This window comes from Ascaphus truei, chromosome 2 (assembly GCF_040206685.1).
Source record: "Ascaphus truei isolate aAscTru1 chromosome 2, aAscTru1.hap1, whole genome shotgun sequence".
NCBI classification, from domain to species: domain Eukaryota; kingdom Metazoa; phylum Chordata; class Amphibia; order Anura; family Ascaphidae; genus Ascaphus; species Ascaphus truei.
The window spans coordinates 327509220-327529646 of NC_134484.1; the positions used below are offsets into that span (position 1 = coordinate 327509220).

The window sequence follows — 20427 nt, forward strand, 5'->3', positions numbered from 1 at the left end:
TATCCTACATGTGTGTGTTTTTTTTTTTTAATAAATCAGTTTTGTACTATGAGAAAATACTTGTAACTTTTTTTGTTGTTTTTTTAACAACACTAAATTACATTTTAATGTATTATTATGTAACAAGCATAGTTTTATTTCTATAGCAACCATTTACAAAGTCCCATCCCCTTCCTCTTCTGAAACAGGCTGAGGCACAACCCTTTTTGAGCCATACCCTCTCTCTAGCAGTGCACCAATTGTATCTACAGTAGTGACTGCCTGGTCACATGATCTTCCCCACATAACTTTGCATCTTTGGTCCTCTTCCTGCTACACTGATAGCCATTTAGTGAACCCCTGAGCCGAATCTTCACCGATCGACCACAGGAGAACAGAACGATTGGCAACTTAGCTAATTACTTATCATTGTGGGAATTGCATTGCTGCACATACAGTATTAAAGGGGGAGGGGCAGCTTGGACTGCTGCTTTAAAGGACCTATATCATTCTAAATAAATATTGAACTAATTTGTTGCTTTAAAAATGCATTTCTGAAACTCACTCAACTTTAAAACTTCAACTCACTCAACTATAACTCAAAGGCAACCATTGTAAAGTACTCCTAAGCGTTTCTTTTACCAAAATTACTGTCTAAGAAGGCAGAAGAAATGTGATTAGCATATACATTATTAGATAGTCTTAAATAGCTCCACAATACTCAGATTTCTATATAATTCAGCAACTTTTTAACTATAAAATTTTGTACGTTTCCCAAAAACCTGAAGAATAAAAGATTGTTAATAAGCCTTAATTATGCACAGAGTCTCTACACAAGGAAGCACAAATACTCATAGTTTTACTTATAGCCACTTTAAGAACTCTCAACATTCATGGATTGTGCCGCAGACTTATCGATTCCCATTCCCATGTTGATTCCATGTCCAGTCTTTTCTAGATAATGCTGTATATACAAAGGCAGAATACGGCTCTGCTCCTTGAAATTGGTTCATGTACTTGCAATAAGGGGTGACACTCTTCTAGGAAACAAAGTCCATTACACTAGTCCTTTTGGTATATTGAGCGAAGACAACATTGATATAAAACTGCCTCACCGCTTCTCAACTGATGGACAATGAATGAATATGCAATTCATGTTTTATTGAACATTCAAAAAAGTAGGGCTGCTCTTTGAGCTACATGTGTAGATTTGATATTTATGTCCTCTAGTTGAATTACAGTAAGTCACCAAAAGCCACTCCTGTATTTAGTGAAAATATTCTTAATTAATGTAATTTTTAAGATTCACTGCCCTTATGCATCAATGAGGCGCTTCCTATCCTATTATTTATAGCTGCGTTGTTCATCAATTATCTTCCTACAGCTTGTAAAAGAGCTTCAATACACATAAATGCAGATGACATAATCTTATATGCACACGGCCCTTGCCTCTCCGACCTTGAACACATACTTCAATCTGACTTTTTGAGTCTCGAAAATTGGATATCCCAAAAACAAACTGTTTTTAAACAATGACAAGACTGTAACAATGGTATTTGGGACCAAGACTACATTTTAAAGCTTCCAGTGACTGAGCTCCAGATCAGAACCAACACTAACACCACCCTAACCCGTTACTAGTTTTAAATGCTTGGGCATATGGTTTGACTCCCACAAACATTCGGGATGCACATTGATACCCTGACATCCAAAACCTATGCCAAACTACTGTAGGTGTACTTTACAGGAAAAAATCCTTCCTAAGTCTGCTGGTAAGAAAGCGTATCGCACAGCAGATGCTAATGCCAATTATCGACCATAGGGACATAGTATACGGCTCGGCACCCCAAACCCACCTTAGCAAACTTGACACCCTCTACAATTCAATATGCCGTTTTGTTCTCCAATGCAACTACAACACACATCACTGCGAAATGCTAAAAGAACTAGATTGGTCATCACTTGAGTCTAGGCGCAAAGTACATCTTTCCTGTCTTGCCTTCAAATACTTTCTTGGCAAGCTACCCATCTATCTGAACAAGCTCCTCACCCCTACAACATGCAGCACTTATCATCTGAGATCTGACTCCAAAAGACTGTTCATGGTCCCAAGGTTCAGCAAAGTATCCGGCGGCTCCTCCTTCTCTTACCTTGCACCCCAAAACTGGAACAACCTACCAGAGACTCTCACATCCACCACCAGTTTAAGTTCTTTCAAAACTAAAGTGTCTCACATTTTAATCTGGTCTGTAACTGTTACATACGACCATATTATATATTATCTTTAACTTTGCATGCAATGTCTAGTATATAATGTATTCCCTGTTCACTTATGTAACTGTATTTGTAACCATGTATTATTTGTCATCTTAACTATATGCCCAGGACATACTTGAAAACAACAGGTAACTCTCAATGTATTACTTCCTGGTAAAACATTTTATAAATAAATAAAATAAATAGTTAGAGCCACACATTTTGGCAATACGGCTGTCACTTTTGAAGCAATGGTGACATCCTGTGGTAGTAATGTAAATTAATATCACAGACAGAGCTAGCAAATTTAGATCCGTATGAATATTTCGCTTTTCAACATATAGTACTATCTAAATGCTCTGGTATGTAAATTAAAAACCTTAAGCCACTACAATTAATATATAGGCCACCCTTAATTTCACAATTCAAATAGGTCATTACAACCTACATGTTACCCACAAAGTCTATTTGCTGTTTCACACTTATAAATGTCCATTAGAGAGGCCATCAAAGCTTGCGATTTGTTTTGCATTTTTTTTTTCAACAATGGGGGCCTCTGGAGCGGGACCCAATTCCTTTCAGCTCTGGGGATTCCCTGCTTCCAGAGATACTTAGGGGTATCTTAGGTATACTTAGGGGATGCAGTTAGCGTCTCTGCTCGGCTAGCAGGGTTCACATAGTGGCTGAGTTTCAGAGCTCCCACGCCCTGCCAGCCAATAAGAAGCCGTGACATCATCAGGTCCTGCTTCCTATTGGCCCACGTGACGCGGGAGTTTTAAACTTTGCCGAGATAACGGAACCCCCTTTGGAGGCCTGTATCTGGGAAATAAGGGGTTCCCTGAGCTGAAAATGTATGGGGTTCACCCAGCTTCAATGCGGAGGTTAAAAAACAGTAATGAAAAAAAAAGGATGAATTGCTTCTTTAACTGAAAAAAATATTTCTACATTCTACTGTTCATCACAACCAGCAACCAAAAAAACAGATTCCTTAGAGCAACTTGATGATTTCAAAATATTTTGATTACGCAGAAGACTTTTTGTAAAAAAAAACTGTTAAATAGATTGTTTTGTGATTTCTGTCCCTTGGAATCCTGTAAATATTATAATGCAAATGTCAATTACAGAAGACACTACTACAAACATTTTGGGTATGCAGCTAGCATCTAAGAAATTCTGAGTAAACTATGACAAAACAAGGGATGGAAAATGCAAGCCTTCCCACACTTTTGCTATCTTCCAACCATTTCCACAGCATGACTTGCATTTATGTGAGTCACTTAATCTCTACCATTTGTGGTGACAAAGGAAGAGATGGGATGCATGGATTTGTATTTGGTTTACTGTGAAGATCATAAAGTATGTATTGCGGGATTCATGTGGGTAGGAGATAAGCATTCGAGTGAATGCAGGAATTACTGTATAAAAGAGGGCGAGAAAGGTTTTTGAAGGAAAAGAAGAAATGATGAAAGCTAAGGAACTAACCCCTACCATAAGATCAGAGAGTTTATCTTCTACAAGTGTTTATATTCAGTGAAGTTCAGTATGTACGTTAAATCAAAGTGATTCATAGAGTTGCTGCAGAGTAATCATCTTAGTTTTATAAATACTGTTTTGTGAAGACCAGTCAAATCTACAAATTACTCATTTGGGATTTATAAGGAGTCATCCATTGAAATATAATAGTGTAAAATAGAGTGCTATCTTGTAGAAACTCCCATTCTCTTGAATCAAAGTTAACAAAAAACCTCCATAGAGATGGAAGAAAGTTTGTTAGTTTACTGCATTCACTATCTGTGTTTGTTTAAGTGCAACAGGAGCATTCATTTCCATGGTGGCAAAAGTGTTGAATGGTACCACTGCCATTTTACAATGTATAATCCACAACCGAGTATGGTGAAAGAGAAAGCATTAGATTATGTAAAATCGTCTAATTTACTACCAGTAAATATATATATGTAGCCGGGTCCCCTAGCCCCCTTACCTCCGGTGCGGGGAAGGGTTTGATCTGTAGGGGGCCGCCATCTTGGATTGTCTGCGCATGCGCAGTGACAGTGTAGTGGCGGCGGCCATCTTAAGAGTAGCTCCGCAGGGGAACTACAGGTTCCAGCAGCCCCAGGGGTTGCTTATCACGTGACGCGCCACAGCCAATAGGGCTCGCCGGATCTCCTGAGGCAAGATAGATACATGTGGCACGCTAGGGCCTCGCACGCAGTCGGTAGCCCTGGAGCAGTGCTTCCCGGGACTAGGCCTAGAGTTGCCCCGCAGGCCCCAGTTAGCCCCTGAGCATTATCAGTTTGTGGCTGCTACAAGGAAAGGCCCCTAGATAGGGACATTTCCACCATAGTCTTACCAGTGTTAGGCACCAGTGACAAGACATTGCGTGGTGACCTGCGGCCTGTGGTCTGGGACCATACCACCAGCTAACTAAGATTTTCTTACGGTGAGACCCTCCAGTGGGGGTTCACCCCACGCAGAGGCGGATTTCTTCGTGGACGGACCAGACAGACCTACGTCGGTGAATCAGACAAATACTTTGAGTTATTCAGCGGTACCCGAATACTGAAGTACACCAACGGTCCTCAGGGGTAGCGCTACTCCCTACACTTTGGGTGGGGACTGATATTGGGGAAGGACACCAGGGATATCGGTGCCAAGCACCCTATGTACTTTGGGGACACTCACCCTGTGTTATCGTACTGTGTGTGTTATTGTGTTATACTGTGTGTTACCGGTTGCCGTTACGCTATATTCAGTAAGCCCCGTTATTATATACTTCCGGGTGTGTGGTTACTATTGTTATTGGTTCCTGAGAGGGGTTATCCTGCTGCGCTGGGATTCCTCCCAGGTGGAGGCGCTGCACCGAGGCATAAGAGAGATCACCCCAGGCTCCCAGCTGCAGTGGCCCAGGTCTTTTCTGAGCCACAGAAAACAGCAGCACAGGTGGTTTCCCTTAGTTACGGGGGAATTGGGCTACATATACATTCAAGACTATTAGCCCTGCATGATTCTTTAGGGATGAAGAGAGATGATACCATTTCTCTGTACACACATCCCAGTCAATCCCATTATTGTCTGATTAGTCATTACACAAGAAAAACAGCCATACTGTAGCACAGAATTCAGGCCATATGTATAATACTTTACTGCAACACATGGCTAAGCATGGAAGATGAAAATTGTTGTGCGACATATATTGGCACACAGATCAAAGAAATACAATTTAAAAAAAAAAATCAGGAAACACTGATTCTTCCTTTCCAATGTGGTAAACTATATAGAAAGCGAATAGGGAGGCAAGAACAAGAAAATCAGTTATGTACAGTACAGTACTTATTATGGAAAAAGTCAGAGCCAGAATTGTGTAGTCTCCTGAAACAAGTGTGAGAGTCAGGGAAGAGGAGTGGTCCGTTCTCAAACTATGCTCCTCGAACTACCGGTTATCTACAAAGACTCTAGTGGTGGAACCATTCTAAAATTATTTTTCGTGCAGCTCTCTCCTTGTGACAGTGGCATTTCTATCGCTGACTAAAGATCAGGTTGGTCTGTATATAATGATTTACAAGCCGTGTGTCTTTTTGTATGTAGTAAGTAGTAGCAAGAAGAAAATCTGGTTATATTTTTACAAAACAAACGCGTGAAGAAAACAATGTGTGGAGTTTTATTCAAATACTACTTTTCAGTATATTTGACTATCACTATGTACAGCACATATACTGTACAATAAATGCATGTTGATTGCTTAACAGCCAAAGCTTCTAAACGTCTGTAATAAGGCAACAACAGTATCGATTTAGAGCATCAACAATGCACATTTGTTCCCAAAATGTCAAGTTTGTGATGCATGTGAATGGGAAAAAAATGATGTTTACTCGTAGAATGTATTTGTTTTTGGAAACATAAACAATATGTACCTAAGAATACAGTTGTCTATTCCAAGTGCATCAATGTACAGTTTGCTTAGAATACAGTACAACTGTCAAGGCAATGCATGAGCCAGTGATTAATTAAACAGATATTTATGGATCTAGCATGAGATTTCAGTCACACTAAGAAAATATAGCTATAGTACTATTTAGTCCAATAGCTCTTTCCATTTCAAGATCAAACATTCTTTACTATACCCTACAGTCAACATGTCTGTAATCCTTAAGCACTTACATCTCTGAGGCAATGTAAATAACTTCACAGGCAACACAACCTATGTGTGTTTAATATTTGTAGCACTGGCCCTTTCTATGAAACATCTCTTTGATCACAGCTGAAATGTTTCAATTAATTTTCTACGCACTTATTTGAAATCCATTTCACAAGTTCCCTTCACACCAACACTATAAGTTTTAACCGTGCCTCTAGTGAGAACTGATATATTACATTTTATTGCTTTCTCACATTGTTGCCTGAAAGCCAAACATTGTCTGATATTTAATTTGTGAACTCAAAATTCTTCCCTACTAGAAATATTTTTTTTTTAGATCAAGTTTACAGTACATAGGTTTACATAAGTTACTATACAGTAGTTAGAGATAGAGATTCTTAATTAGTGCGGATTTACCCCAAAAACGTCTCTCTCTAAAAATTCTCACATATCTAGTTTTAGTATATTCGTTGGATTTTGAAATTTTGACATTTCCCCAGTGTTTTTTTTTATTGCACATCTTCAAACCGTAAGCGGCCCAATCGGCCACTTTTGCACATATAGAAGTGGCCAATCACAATAATTCATTGAAGTCATTGAAAAATGTGAAAAGGCCCCTAATATGAAGAAGGTACAAAAACATAGTTATAATATAGGAGAGGTACTGGGCAAATGGAACCCTGTTTAATTCCCTATGTGCATCTCCTAGTGATTTTAGATACAGATGTAGTGAGTCTTACTGTCCCTAGAGCCGCGTGTGAAAAATCAGGTGTTCGTGGCACCAGAGTCGGTGTCTGCCGCGGTCGTGCTGCAGGGGGGCAATGCTATCGAATCAGACCCCCCCCCCCCCCCCGCATTGTTACTCCTCCGGCACCGGGGGACTTGCCCGTGTCAAAAACGGTTAATATTACTACGTCTGTAAGTCATTTTATCACACTGCTGGGGGTTATTTATTCAAATGTGCTGGTGGTTCTTTACCGCATGGAAACTCCCATTCAAGTGGGAGTTTTCATGCGTTAGTGCCAAACCAGCCCATCACACTTTAATAAATAATCCCCTGTGCCTCAGACACCAAAAGAAAAAAGACACTATTATAAATGTAAATGGTTTAGATATTATTACTCTTCAGAAAGCTATCTTGGGCCTCTGATGGTATTGCAGTATGGCAGGTTGACAAGTATTATCCCTATTCAGTGTCATTTGTCTAATAGTTGCAGCGTCACTAATAATATTGTAAATCCAAAATGACCACCTCCTGGGGAGAAAATAAGGATATCTGATTCATTTAGTTTTACATCTAACTTTATATACAGTTGCTTAATAAACAATCATTTACTGTATAGTCATATGTATTTTTGTTTTGTGGAGATAGCAAAGAAAGAAAATAACTATGGCTAGAGTCAACCTTTTATCACCATACTTGCAAATTACATTGCAGTACTGTTGCATTTTGCATACCATGTATGTTTTAAAGTCAAATGTGGTCTAATTTTGCTAGCATTAACCCTTCCAACTCGACACATGTCCTCAATTAATTTTGGAGTGACTTTGACATTGAAAGTTACCTACCACAAAGACTTTAATCCAGTGGGACAATAATGTTACTATTTAGATGTATGCTCTTTTTATTACGGGGAACCCAATATGGAAACCTCGCTTCTGCTTGTAATTGGTATAGTAAGAACAGGGGAGGGGTGCTGATGGGAAGGCTAGATATGGTACACAAAAAGAGCAGAAACCCAACTTAAATCATTCAGTACGGGAGTTCGAGTGCTATATGTCAAGATTAAAAATATATTTTTAATGGTCATAAATATTAAAATAAAGGAGGTATAAAATAGACATACAGTGGACACACACTATTGATCCTATGTCGAGTGAAGTGTAACACCCTGGACCAGTAGTCAGTTAAGAAAGGTTAATTGAGCTTGATTAAATCAATTAACACATAGGCAAATAAAAGATACATTGTGCTGTGTTAAATACTTGAACACCTAAGAGGATCTGTGATACAGTGACCCCTTAGTAGTTGGTGTCCCAGGGTAGGGATAGAGTGTAAGATGTTATTGTAAACAGCCTAAGCCACACTTAATTGGAGAATAATGCAATTACAGGGTGTAACCCACGTGTGTGTTATTAACAGCTGTATGCTTGTGAAAGCTTAATGCAAGTCTGTACCTACAGCTAAAGGAGTCCTTAACTAAGCAGTGAGTGGTGTGGTGTGTTCCTCCGGAGATGACACCGGCTCAGGGGAACCCCGAGGAGAGGCATCAGCCGAAGAGATCTGCTCCAGAGATAAGGGGTGAGTGATGTCATCAGCCCATCAACATTTAAAGCACCACACACACTCAGGGGGGGAGAGAGAGTGTGTGTGTGTAGGGGAGAGAGAGAGAGAGAGAGAGAGAGAGAGAGAGAGAGAGAGAGAGAGAGAGAGAGAGAGAGAGAAGGAGAAGGAGGGGAAGGAGAGAGAGAGAGACCACAAGTAGTCAGTCACCTACCCACCGAGTCAGTCACCCACCCACCCACCGAGTCAGTCAGTCACCTACCCACCCAATCAGTCAGTCACCTACCCACCCAGTCAGTCAGTCACCTACCCACCCACCCAGTCATTCACCTACCCACCAAGTCAGTCAGTCACCTACCCACCAAGTCAGTCAGTCACCTACCCACCCAGTCAGTCAGTCACCTACCCACCCAGTAAGTCAGTCACCTACCTACCCACCCAGTCAGTCACCTACCTACCCACCCAGTCAGTCACCTACCTACCCACCCAGTCAGTCAGTCACCTACCCACCCAGTCAGTCAGTCACCTACCTACCCACCCAGTCAGTTAGTCACCCACCCAGTCAGTCACCCAGTCAGTCAGTCACCCACCCAGTCAGTCAGTCAGTCACCCACCCAGTCAGTCACCCACCCACCCAGTCAGTGGGTCACCCACCCAGTCAGTCAGTCACACACCCAGTCAGTCAATCACCCACCCAGTCAGTCACCCACCCACCCAGTCAGTCCAGTCAGTCACCCACCCACCCAGTCAGTCACCCACCCACCCAGTCAGTCAGTCACCCACCCAGTCAGTCAGTCACCGACCCAGTCAGTCAGTCACCCACCCCTCTCTCTTTCTCTCTCTCTCTCTCTCTCTCTCTCTCTCTCTCTGTGTGTATAACCCACCCTCAGTGTGTGTGTGTCACCCACCCTCTCTCCCCTCTGTGTCTCTCCCCTCTGCGTCTCTACCCTCTGCGTCTCTACCCTCTGCGTCTTTCCCCTCTGCATCTCTCCCCTCTGCGTCTCTCCCCTCCACACTCTCTCTCTCTCTCTCTCCCACATTCTCTCTCTCTCCCACTCTCTCTCCCACACTCCCACACACTCTCTCTCTCTCCCTCTCCCCCACTCTCTCTCTCTCTCTCTCTCCCTCTCCCCCACTCTCTCTCTCCCCCTCTTCCCCTCTCTCTCTCTCCCCCACTCTCTCTCTCTCTCTCTCTCTCTCTCTCTCTCTCTCACCCACACTCTCTCACACTCTGGATCTGGATATCTTATTTACCCTATATATCTTAACTGCCCTAAACTACACAGAAATAACCTATACTGCTTTCTTCCAGATCTGACTCAAGCTTCACACGGAAGACATCGGAATCCCCCCTAACCCAGAAGACAGGTAGGGAACACCTCCCCTCCAGTGTATAACATTGCGGGAATGAGGGTACCTGGACATTGAGGGACTGCGGATCAGGTAAGATCCCAGGCGGGATTGCTGCTTTAGATATTGTGAAGCGGGGACGTCCAGACACTGGTTAAGGAGTTCAGGAAACTAGTCATTCACACCTGGCTTTTATTTCTAGATTCGACATTTACACACACACACACACACACACACACACACACACACACACACACACACACACACACACACACACACACACACACACACACACACACACGTAACAAGGACTAATTGTAGTATAATGTAATACAATAAATACATTTATGTCAAAAACGAATGTTGTTCTGACTAGGAATTTATTAAATGTATTTTATTTATATATTTTATTTTAAAGCAGGATTGGGGGCGGGACTAGGGTTGGGGGCGGGGTTGGGGGCGGGGTTGGGGGCAGGACTAGGTGGCGAGTAGATTTTTGGGTGATTTGTCGAACACTGCACATAGTACTAATAATACTTAGAAGGAACTCCTACTAACTCTATCGGCTTCCCAGCTCAGGTAGCAATGTGTAACAGTGTTGCTTAAAGTAGCTGATGGTAACAAAATAGTTGTGTGGTATAACAGGTGCACGTCTGTACCTGTAGCTAAAGGAGTCCTTGGCTGGGCACACCTTTTATTTGCCTGCAGTATGTGTTAATTGATTTAATAAAGCTCAATTAACTACTGGTCCAGGGTGTTACACTTCACTCGACATAGGATCAATAGTGTGTGTCCACTGTATGTCTATTTTATTCCACCTTTAGTTTAATATTTATGACCATTAAAAAAATATATTTAATCTTGACATAAATCATTCAGTACGGGAGTTCGAGTGCTATAAGTTGGGTTTCTGCTCTTTTTATTACCCTTTTTCGTTCTTTCCTTTTTATGATATGTAATGTACATCCTGCATAATACCATCTAAAGGAGAGCAGGTAATCACGCCGTCAGATCAGCTACTGCACATTGTACCCATTGTGTTCATTGCGCCCATTCTGCCCTTCTACTGCACCCTGGCAGAATACGGTCACTTCTCTTGGCAAAGCAAAACATACGTTTGGGTTTTAGATTCAAATGAATAATGGGAATTACAGCAAAAGTCGCTTTCAAGAGTTTGTGACTTAAAAAAAAATAAAAAACATTAAATACTTTAACCTGAATAAAACCAAAACCCCACACTTGGCTGGCACCTGATGGTTCTATTCTTAGACAAGTAACTGTGTTTTACTATTTTATCTGTACACATAAATTAGGGTTATATATTCTGGTTTGTATCAAGCAGGTCATTTAAAGGGCCCTGTTACCCAGCATTGCTCGGTGTTGCCAACATAAATAATAATTAGCCCATCACCAAATGGCCATTCTTATCAAATTTGTTTTTACAACTTAGAGTGTTTAAATAGTAAAAAAAAAGGTGAATTGTAAGAGAAACAAGTAAGATGGTAGTAATGGGGAGTGCTTTTGCATTGCGTCATCATCATGCTTACCTTGCACACAGTAGAGAACTGTTGATCGTTCCCTGCCCCAATTACGAGGTAACCATCTTTCGATTTAAATGACTGAAAGAAAATAAACACAGAGTCAGTATTAAAAGTGCATTCATAACATAGCATGCCAGAGAGATCCAAAAATACTATTTGCTTTGCAACTTATATTTTAATTGTCGGAAGAAAAGAAAAAAATCATACAGCTGGAGACTTTATTTAAAGATCATTTTGCGATTGCAGCTAAAAGTAGCTCTGGGCCGATGAACATGAATTCATCCAGGGCTGTGTTGTGCGGTGACCCAGCAATGATCTCTAAATAAGTACGCTTTTCTTGTGGCTGGTTCATGTGGAATCATGTGCACAGTATAAATAAATATGTTTTCTGCAAAACAACTGAGAACTGTAGCAGTTTGTATAAGACCAGTGGAAACTTTGCTGATACCTTGAAGCGCGGTGGATGTTAGAGAAATCTACACTGTGTAAATGTTCATTGTGTGTTCTTTCATTCTTATTAAATCTGTCAGATTGACCCTTTCTTCTTGCTCAGCGTAGCTTGCTATTTCTTGTGCATAAAGATGCAAAGCAATCGTATTTTAGAACATTCACATTACAGAACACATGGTTCAGAATCGACAAAATATTCAGGCATGTCAAACATTTTTTACATGTTATTTTTAACATGTTTTACATGTTATCACACGTTTGCCAAGTCATCTTTTAAATTAGCAATGTATTTTTTTCATTATTTTGATAGAGGATTAAAGCTGGGGTTCTCTGTAGCTGAACCCCAGCCTTAGGGCAAGGTGAGCAAGGCAGACGTATTGGGCCCCACACCTGTGGGGGCCCCGCGCTCCCTCCTCTCTCTCTCCTCTACCTCCTGTCGGCGCCAAGATCCAACTTTCACCCGACCGGAAAGGGAAACTGGAGGTGGAAGTGTGGGGCCTCCTCCAGTTCCCCCCTCTGGTCAAAAGTTGGATCTCTGCGCTGGGAGGAGGAGGAAGAGGAGGGAGCACAGGGCCCCCGGACTGGCAGTGAGGTGGGGGATGTGGTCGTGTGTGTACACTCTTATCTTCTCCGCAGCAGGCAGCCTCCTGCAGCGTCATATGACGTTATGTTGCCATGGCACCGAGACATCACATGACGCCGTGACGCTGCCGGAGGAGGGCTGCTGGTCTAGGTAAGTCTCACTTCTTCTTTTTTTTTACAGGGGGGAGGGGCATTGCCAACATGCAAAGCCTATTAATTTTAGCTATGGGGACCTCCTACTTCCAGAGATACTTACCTCCAAAGGGGGTGCCGGTATCTCTGCAGTTTAAATATCCTGCATCACATGGGTGAAAAGGAAGCCGCACCGGGTGACATCATGGATTCCGATTGGCGCTCAAACCTCCGGAGCTTTGAAAAGCCGCCCCAATGTGAACCCTGGATGCGAGACGGAGTGGCTACCGGCACCCACTACGAAGGTAAGTATCTCCAGGAGCAGATGGTTCCCGGAGCTGAGATTACTGGGGATCAGCTCCGGAGACCCCCTGATTTAATCCTACGCACAACATTTTAAGAAAATAAAGAAGAAAAAAAGGCTTGGATTGCCGCTTTAAAATGTACATTTCAGCATACAATGTAAAATAAGAACATGATATTATACTAATCACTTGTTTTTATAAGTACAGTTATACCTGTAAGGCATTCATACTGACATTATTATTGAACAATGAACATGTGAGAAGTCCTATAAGGGAGATTTAGATGTTATCTTTTCATCTCCCTTGCAGAGGAGGTATTCCAGGGAGAATGTAGGACAGGGCTTTTCATGTAATTTCGACAATGTTCGCCTTTTAAACAGGGAGAGTTGGCCAGTATTAACCCTCTAAGGGCCCCACGGTGTCGCAACTACGTCATTCATTATGGCACCCTAGGTCGCTGCCTTAGGGAAATGGCGTCCTGACGCAATCTGAAGTGGTGTCAGGCGGAAGGTGGATGACTCCGTTCGGTCATCAGTGACGGGGCAACCAGGTGACCTCTTTGAAGAGGGCTTATGTGATAGCGAGTATCAGAGAGCCTGTGGGGCACGCAAAGGGTTAAAGTCTCTTCGATGGAATCCTGTAAGTTCTCTCTACAGAGAGAAAAAGCAGCAATGCACTCACGGTTTCTTCTACTTCCAAGAGTTATGATTTACAGTGAAGGGGAATTGCTTTGAACAACTGAAAATTGACTTACTTAGAAAGATTCAATCACCCAAAAAGTGACAACTGAAATAATTTCTATATTGTGAGAGAAAAAAATTAATGTTTAACTTTTTTTTTTCCAGGTGAATTTATACTTATCGTAGAGAACAAAATCCAAAACTTTACTCACATGTAACAAGGTAAGAAACAAACAAACAAATTACAGAGCAAAAATAAAGCTGGGCGCTCAAAAAGATTGCAAGAACAGAAACTCCCATTTATCGCTGGAGTAATGGAGAAACAAAATCCTAATGAAGTTTCAATGTGAGCTTCCTTGCTGAGTTCCCAGCTTTATTTGTTCTCCGAATACTTATCAGCTCGCTATCTTTCTCTATGATGATGGCATCAGAAATACCTGCAAAATACATAGGATTAAAAATACAATTTACTTGTAAATTAGAAAATTGCCTTTTGGGGATATACCAAAAGAGATGAAACAGCGGGTACCAAAAGCAGTTATATATAATGTAAACATTAAAGAAGGTTAAAATAAATAATATGAACTACTTTAAAATACCATCGCCATTAGTTCTTAGGCGGGGACTGCCCGTTTAAAAAAAAAAATATATATATATATATATATATATATATATATATATATATATATATACAGTAGCGACATCTTTTATTCGAGTAAATGCCGGCGGCATGCCGGGATCTACCCCAGCTGCCGCCAGTCAGAAACGCGCGCCGCCGCGTTTCCCCCACGCACCCCCCCTCCACATCGCGCGCAATTACCCCCCCAAAGACACCCCGTACCCGGCTTCTACTCTGCCCCTCTGCTTCCCCGCACCCCCGCTTACCTAGATTTGAACTCCAGGGGTGTCGGGGAAGCCTGGGGAAGCCGGGGAAGACGGGGAAGCCGGGCGCGCTTGTGACCGTGACGTCACAGTGCGCCGCCACGCGCCGCGGCTACCCGCTTCCCAGCCTCATTCAGCCAGCGGCATTTGCTCGAATAAGAGCTGCCGCTGCTGTATACAGTGGTTGACAAATCACCAAAAAATCTGCTCGCCACACAAAAAAATCTACTCGCCACCTAGTACCAAACGTGTGCTGCTTGGGCCAATATTTACTCGCCCGGGGGTTAAATCCACTTGCCCAGGGCGAGCAAATGTATAGGTTTGTCGAACACTGTATATATACATATACTGTATATATATTTTTACACATTGTCAATCATTGATGCTATTATGCTTCAGGCTTGTAGTGCATTAAGACCAGATTTCCTAAAAGGTGTACCATAAAGGAGCAATCCAAGCGGCACTTTAAAAAACAAAAAAGTTTTTTTTTCTTTTAATATATGCAGCCTTTAATTACCTCTATTAAAAACTAAATAACTAAGCTGCCGATCGTTTTGTTCTCCCATGATCGTTCGGCAAAATCCTGCTTCCCAGGGTTCACTAAATGGCAGCATTTCAGTTTCTAGCAATCTGTCAGTCAGTGTATTCTCATATTACGAAAGAAACATTATCTATTGTTACAGTTTGCAGCTCAAACTGCTGGGAATATTGGCTACAAATTATCCCAAACAGGAAAGTGTTGCAAAGATCTTGCACTGCTGGGGCGGTGGGATAAAACCTGCTATAGAAATCAAAGGCTGCTCAGCATATTACAACTCATTAAAAATGGCATTAATATTTGAATTAAAAAAAAATATATTAAACATTATCTAATACTACAGAACTGGTTGATTAAAAAAAAAAAAAAAGCACATAGGAGAACGGCTGGGAAGGGGCACCGGTCAACTTCTGGTGTTATAGTGCGCTCCTCCCTAGCCGTTCTCCTATGCCGCTCTCCTCCAGCACCCGTCTCATGGTCTAATGCTCTTCTCCTGCCGCCCACCCGCTGTCTTAACTTCATTCCTCTGCTGACATGGATCTCTCCTGCCACCGTACGCCCGCTGTCAACTTCATTCTTCCACACACATGGACCTCTCCTGCCACCGCCAGTAAACATGGTAAGTGAGAAGGAAATTTCCTCGATTGTAAGAGCTAAATCAATGGTGCGTCTTACAATCGAGGAAATACGGCAAATCAGTTTTGTAGTATTAGATGATACTTATCACATTTTTTTCCAACTCTTTATGCCCTTTATAATGATTTAGTATGCGTGAGACTAGATTCATATTGTATCTAGCAATTGTTCATAGGGTATTGAGGGGAAGAATATGTTGCATGTCCCAAGGAACAGTTACCGTACATCTGTTATATAATCTATGAGCCTTAGTATTCTTTTCCAAAGTGTCTTGGGACAGGACCACCAAACATGCATGTATGTTCCAATTTTGCCTGTCAGGAGTGTCCCTGGCAGGTCTTTAACCCTGAGCCTTCTCCTTTGTAGCCGGGGGCTCTCCCACTCTGCCACTGGGACTGCTGTTTGACTGCAGCAAATTTCTGCAGAGAACTCTCTAAATTCTTGATTGCCTGCAGCTGCTTCCTTAGCCTCAGCCAGGCCTATAGATAAGGCCGCGTTTATAGTGGCAGTAACGGCATGCGCAGCGCGAACAACAAACCCCTTCTCATAGAGGCCGCTCATAAAGTGCATGACCGCGCAAGTGATGAAGTGCGACCGCGCGTGTGATTCTGGATAAGATAAAGAAGTTTGTCTTTGCTGCGGGACGGCCGGGTCACATGCGCGGTTCAGCCAATGGGGGTGAACCGCTTACGTGACATCACGGCCACGCCTCCGCCACACCTCCCCATCGGCTCAGACCCAGGGCAAGTTTTGCACGAGTGGCAGGCGCACGTGATGTCATGCGCTCTGTCACGCATGCGACAACTCTGTAGAAGTAATAACAAATAACAAATATTCAAGTCCTGGAACATTTGGGTAACAATGATCATAACATGGTCTCATTTGAAATAAATTATCAAAAAAAACAGATTACTTGGGTTCAACAAAGACCTTAAACTTTAGAAAGGCAGATTTTAATAAACTGAGGTCTAATCTACAAGTAATACAATGGGATGATGTTTTTGCAGGGAAAAATGTAGAATATAAATCGACAGTCTTTAAAACACTGTTAGAAAAGCACACTTATCAGTGTATACCGTTGGGTAATACGTATAAAAGAAATAAGTCAAAACCAATGTGGCTAAATAAACAGGTAGGGGAGGAAATGGACAAGAAGAGGAAGGTGTTTAGATTCTTTAAGTCAGAAGGGAAGGATACATTATATCAGAACTATAAGGAATGTAACAAAAATTGCAAAAGGGCAATCAAATTAGCAAAAATGGATAATGAAAAAAGGATTGCAATAGAAAGTAAGGTCAACCCTAAAATGTTCTTTAAGTACCTTAATAACAAAAAAATGAGAAAATAAAATATAGGACAATTTCAGTGTGATATGGGTAGGTAGATTATTGGAGATAAGGAAAAAGCAGAGGTATTAAACAAATTCTTTGCCTCTGTGTTTACCAGGGAAGAATCAAGTTTAATAGTAGTGCCGCAGGAGGAAGCCACAACCTCCATATTAATGAACAATTGGTTAACTGAGGAAGAAGTTCATAAGCGACTTGAAAAAATGAAAGTAAATAAGGGACCTGGCCCCGATGGCATACATCCAAGAGTTCTCAAGGAATTAAGCTCAGTAATAGCCAAACCATTATATTTAATATTCAAGGACTCCATTTCCACAGGCTCAGTACCACAAGATTGGCATAAAGCAGATGTGGCGCCTATATTTAAAAAGGGAGCTAGATTACAACCGGGAAATTACAGACCTGTAAGCCTGACTTCAATAGTGGGGAAACGACTTGAAGGTTTAAAGCGGGATAATATTCAGGAATACCTATTGGAAAACAAAATTATTAGTAATAGTCAGTATGGATTTATGAAGGATAGATCATGCCAAACTAAACTTATGTGTTTCTTTGAGGAGGTAAGTAGGAATTTAGACCAGGGTAATGCTGTTGATGTGGTCTACTTAGATTTTGCAAAGGCTTTTGATACGGTTTCACACAAAAGGTTGGTGTACAAAATAAAGAAAATTGGACTCAGTAATAATATATGCACCTAGATTGAAAACTGGTTAAAGGACAGACAACAGAGGGTTGTCATAAATGGAACTTTTTCAGGTTGGTCTAAAGTCGTGAGTGGAGTACCTCAGGGATCAGTACTGGGACCCCTGCTTTTTAACTTGTTTATTAATGACCTTGAGGTTGGCATTAAGAGCAAAGTCTCAATCTTTGCTGATGATACTAAATTGTGTAAGGTAATAGAATCAGAGCAGGATGAAATTTCTCTTCAGAAGGACTTGGAGAGACTGGAAACTTGGGCAGGTAAATGGCAGATGAGGTTTAATACAGGTAAAGATAAGGTTATGTATTTGGGATGCAAGAATAAAAAGGCGAATTACAAAATAAATGGGGATAAATTGGGGGAATCCTTGATGGAGAAGGATTTAGGAGTGCTTGTAGACAGCAGGCTTAGCAATAGTGCCCAAAGTAATGCAGTAGCTGCAAAGGCAAACAAGATCTTATCTTGCATTAAATGGGCAATGGATGGAAGGGAAGTAAACATAATTATGCCCCTTTACAAAGCATTAGTAAGACCACACCTTGAATATGGAATACAATTTTGGGCACCAATCCTAAGAAAAGACATTATGGAACTAAAGAGAGTGCAGAGAAGAGCCACCAAATTAATAAAGGGGATGGACAATCTAACTTATGAGGAGAGGCTAGCTAAATTAGATTTATTTACATTAGAAACGAGGCGTCTAAGAGGTGATATGATAACTATATACAAATATATTCGGGGACAATACAAGGAGCTTTCAAAATAACTATTCATTCCACGGGCAGTACAAAGGACTCGGGGCCATCCCTTAAGGTTGGAGGGAAGGAGATTTCACCAGCAACAAAGGAAAGGGTTCTTTACAGTAAGGGCAGTTAAAATGTGGAATTCATTACCCATGGAGACTGTGATGGCAGATACAATAGATTTGTTCAAAAAAAGGTTGGACATCTTTTTAGATAGGAAAGGTATACAGGGATATACCAAATAAGTATACATGGGAAGGATGTTGATCCAGCGATTAATCCGATTGCCAATTTTTAGAGTCAGGAAGGAATTTTATTTTTCCCTTTATGAGATATCATTGGATGATACACTGGCGACACACTTTATTCGAGCTCGGCTAGTCCCACGAATTCGGGTATACCCGGGTGTATTAAGGTTTGTGACTGTTTTCTGCCCGAGTGCATTGAGGTATTTTCCAGGCAGGGATTTAAGCATTTTATTCCCTCTGGCTGCAATACTGCACAGTATATATATATATACTGCATTACAATTCATGAATTTATGCCATCTGGTAGACACGCGAAGCATTGCAGCCTATTAAATCCTAATCATTATCATTTAAAAGATCAGCCGCCCGTCAGCCAGGCATGAACCCAGGCTGGGAAGGCAAACACAACGGGGCTTGTCAGAGGTGAGGAGCGGCGCATTCCAGGTATCTGCCAGGTACATACTGGGTATTTGCTCGAATAAAGTGTGTCGGTGCAGTATGACTCTGGGTTTTTTTGTTTGCCTTCCTCTGGATCAATAAGTAAGTATAGATAGGATAGGATAAATAGATAGATAGGATAAAGTATTTGTTGTCTAAATTTAGCATAAGTTGAACTTGATGGACCTACGTCTTTTTTCAACCTCATCTACTATGTAACTATGTAACTATAATCGCAGTCTAAGCCTATATAAGACATCCCCTAACTGCTTCCAATTGCCTCTTTATTGTGGGTCTCCCTTTGGACAAGCTTGGTGCCTATTCGTGCCTTTGCTGTTTCCATACCTTGCTTGGACCTTCCTACGCTTACTTGTCTCAAGCCCTGACCTCTCTGCCTGTTTACGGACCAACACTCTCTCTGCCTGTCGGCAGCCCTGACCTCTGCTTTGGTCCTGACCATCCTTTGGTTTCCACCAGCCCTGACCTCTGCCTCTTCATTGACCTTCACTATCTGTCTGCTAGTCTATCCCAGTCATTGTACTCCAGCCCAACGTGACATAGCCACATTCTCTCCGACACATTGGAGCAAACCTGGGGTATATTTGATTCAGTTTTGTCAGGACCAGGTACCACCCATTCAGGAATCTATAAGCATTTTCCTTGATAAGGACACATATTGAGGATTTAGTGGTACATTCCCATATTTCCTTCCACTTTTTCAAGTTTAATGAGACACCCAAATCTCATTCCCATTCATGTTTGTGCCAATTCAGTAATAAATAGTAAAAAAAAATACATATTTGTGGCCGTACTGTAAAGTGGCTATCTATAAAGCAGTGTTAATGTTATAGTAAAATAACCAATGTGGCAGTGTACAAAAATATCTGATATATAGCCTAAATCTTTAAAGAACACCATAGGTGCAGTACTCTATATATGCTTTTTTATTTGAGCAATAAAGTCCATACAGGCATACTCCGCATTAACATACGCAATGGGGCCGGAGTATGTATGTAAAGCGAAAATTTACTTTAAGTGAAGCACTACCTTTTTTCCACTTATCGATGCATGTAGTGTACTGCAATCATCATATACGTGCATAACTATGTAAATAATGCATGTGTAACAAGCTCTATAGTCTCCCCGCTTGCGCACAGCTTTGGTACAGGTAGGGAGCCGGTATTGCTGTTCAGGACGTGCTG

General features: G+C 41.6%; 1 protein-coding gene across 5 annotated transcripts in view; it reads right to left on the bottom strand.

Annotated features, from left to right (window-relative positions):
* The window catches only part of SUGCT (succinyl-CoA:glutarate-CoA transferase), a 1155962-nt gene that overhangs the window by 730910 nt on the left and 404625 nt on the right, over window positions 1–20427 (bottom strand). For all 5 annotated transcript variants that reach the window (XR_012799210.1, XR_012799211.1, XM_075586600.1 and 2 more), the window contains exon 10: window positions 11552–11623. Coding sequence is in view for 3 of the 5 variants with exons in the window: in XM_075586600.1 (XP_075442715.1) it covers window positions 11552–11623 (72 nt within the window). In the remaining 2 variants the exon portion in view is untranslated. The remainder of the gene's footprint in view (window positions 1–11551; window positions 11624–20427) is intronic.